This window comes from Octopus bimaculoides, chromosome 20, assembly GCF_001194135.2.
Source record: "Octopus bimaculoides isolate UCB-OBI-ISO-001 chromosome 20, ASM119413v2, whole genome shotgun sequence".
Classification (NCBI taxonomy): domain Eukaryota; kingdom Metazoa; phylum Mollusca; class Cephalopoda; order Octopoda; family Octopodidae; genus Octopus; species Octopus bimaculoides.
Genome location: NC_069000.1, coordinates 38,377,740 through 38,379,943, shown reverse-complemented (window position 1 = coordinate 38,379,943; position 2,204 = coordinate 38,377,740). Strand labels below are relative to the sequence as shown.

The following is a 2,204-nucleotide window of genomic DNA, read 5'->3' as shown; positions in this document are numbered from 1 at the left end:
GGGCGTTGTGAGTGTTTATTGAGAGAAAACACCTAAAGCTCCACGAGGCTCCGGCAGGGGATGGCGGCGAACCCTGCTGTACTCTTCCACCACAACTTTCTCTCACTCTTACTTCCTGTTTCTGTTGTACCTGTATTTCAAAGGGCCAGCTATGTCACACTGTGTCACGCTGAATATCCCCGAGAACTACGTTAAGAGTACACGTGTCTGTGGAGTGCTCAACGACTTGCACGTTGATTTCACGAGCAGGCTGTTCCGTTGATCGTATCAACTGGAACCCTCGACGTCGTAAGCGACGGAGTGCCAACAACAACATATGCTGGGACACGATGATGCAACTATTTACAAAATTACCAAGAATTTGGGAATTGATCAAAATAAAGCAAATGATTTTCTGGTACGAACGCACAGTGGCACTCAAGAAAGTTGGTCAGGACATTAAAGGATTTATATTTCAATAGAAGTCGAATGCGAAATTTTTTTCAGATGTCTTAGACCCTGTCAGTAATCCCCAAAAGAACAAAAGCCTATAACATTCGTCCTTGCTTTAAATTGGCATCGATTTGAAACAAATATATGTTCCACCTGCACACACCTGAGAGTCTATTATTTTGTAAATCAGTTGCCTGATCAGTTTCCCAAAAAATCTGTTATATCTCAGCACCATAAACCCAGCGGTTAAGACAGACGTCGAACTAATCGTGTAGGTGTTGCTTAACCTGAGACAATTGGATATGTAAAAATGCTGTTCTTGTGTACAAAAATATTACATGAAAGAGGGTTTGAGAGGCAAACATTATTCCAGTGACGAGGAAGTGGAAACTGTAGTGAAGACGTGGCTCAAAGAACAATCAACCGAATTTTACGGGGCAGGGATACATGCTTTGTGTGTGTGTGCGTGCGTGTGTCTTTGTGTCTGTGTTTGTCCCCCACGTAACTTAGTGATAGAATAAGTACCAGGCTTAGCAAAAAAAATCATTTGACTAAAAGCTCTTCAAGGCGATGCCCCAGCATAGCCACCGTCTAATGACTGAAACAAGTAAAAGATAAAAGATGTTGATTGCATTTTAACTGAATTAGAATTGAAATTTTTAGCGCCTTTTATCAGTCGAAATAGTGTTTCTGTTTTTTAAATTTTGAATTAAGCAACACAGGACTTACCCTGCAGTATTTTCCGCGTCGAAACCAACATTAAAGTAATGGCAAGATCTGCTGTACTGTCAGAAACAACATTTCTTGTATTTCCGACTCGTATCCCTTTTGCTTTGGCATATTTTAGATCAAGATGATCCACTCCCATTCCATGATTTGAATATACTCTCACATTCGGAAGAGTTGTCAACAGTTTGTGTAGAAGAGGTTGAATAGGGGCTTGTGTGACAACACCAACAATATCTTTCTTTATGTTTGGATTCTGCTCAATATCATCCAAGAAAACAACTTGAAAGTAAGATCTCAGGCGACTCAAACATTGTTCAATGAATTCGTTTTTCTCTTTATGGTCATTGTACTGTTGTACGCAGATTAGAACTGGAGGTTTCATCGTTGTAGGCATGTATTAGACCTTATGTGATTCACAAGCCGTCGTCTCTCTATTCCGCGAAAGGTATGAGAATCTGTTCGGTTGTACGCGTCTGTATATTTTATCGATTGCATTCGAATGTTTTATATAAAGTACATCAGAATTGGCAGATATAACAGGACAGGTAGTGAGGGATAAATAATTAAGCCAAATCACGCACAACTCAAAAACTTATTTGTGTTTGAAATCTAACAGTACAAAGAACTGTGGCGACATTGCTCATTAATTAAAGCCTAATTGACTGATCATCCCACTGACATACATTGCTTTTTAGTTATTCTCAGTCACACTCGGCATGGCGCAAAGTAAGACCAGGCTGCAGCTTTTGAACTATTGCAGTCCATCAGACGCCCGTCTAAGACTGTCTGCTAACCTAGTTTTAACCTACATTTTCTATAGTTAGCGACACGTGGCTATTTTAAAAAATGACGTGTGTTTGTCTCTGTGTGTGTGTGCGTGCGTGTATGTAGTATAGAACTGGTCAGTACTGAAAGTAATGCCATCTTAATTCCCTATGGAGAAATAAACTGGAGACAGACTTATGTGTGCGGATGTGCCTATGAGTATTTGACTCTTTTTATCTCTGGCGACAGTGAAGGAAGAGAAAGAGGCAGAAAGAGAG

At 40.2% G+C, this 2,204-nt stretch overlaps 1 protein-coding gene across 1 annotated transcript in view; it reads right to left on the bottom strand.

Moving 5' to 3' along the window:
* LOC128250250 (uncharacterized) overlaps positions 1-1,627 on the bottom strand; it is a 6,986-nt gene extending 5,359 nt beyond the window's left edge. The window contains exons 1-2 of the mRNA XM_052974973.1: positions 1,162-1,627; positions 627-750 (exon numbers count right to left, since the gene is read on the bottom strand). Coding sequence (XP_052830933.1) covers positions 627-750; positions 1,162-1,555 — 518 coding nt within the window. The 5' untranslated portion in view covers positions 1,556-1,627. The remainder of the gene's footprint in view (positions 1-626; positions 751-1,161) is intronic.
* Positions 1,628-2,204: the final 577 nt, after the last annotated feature.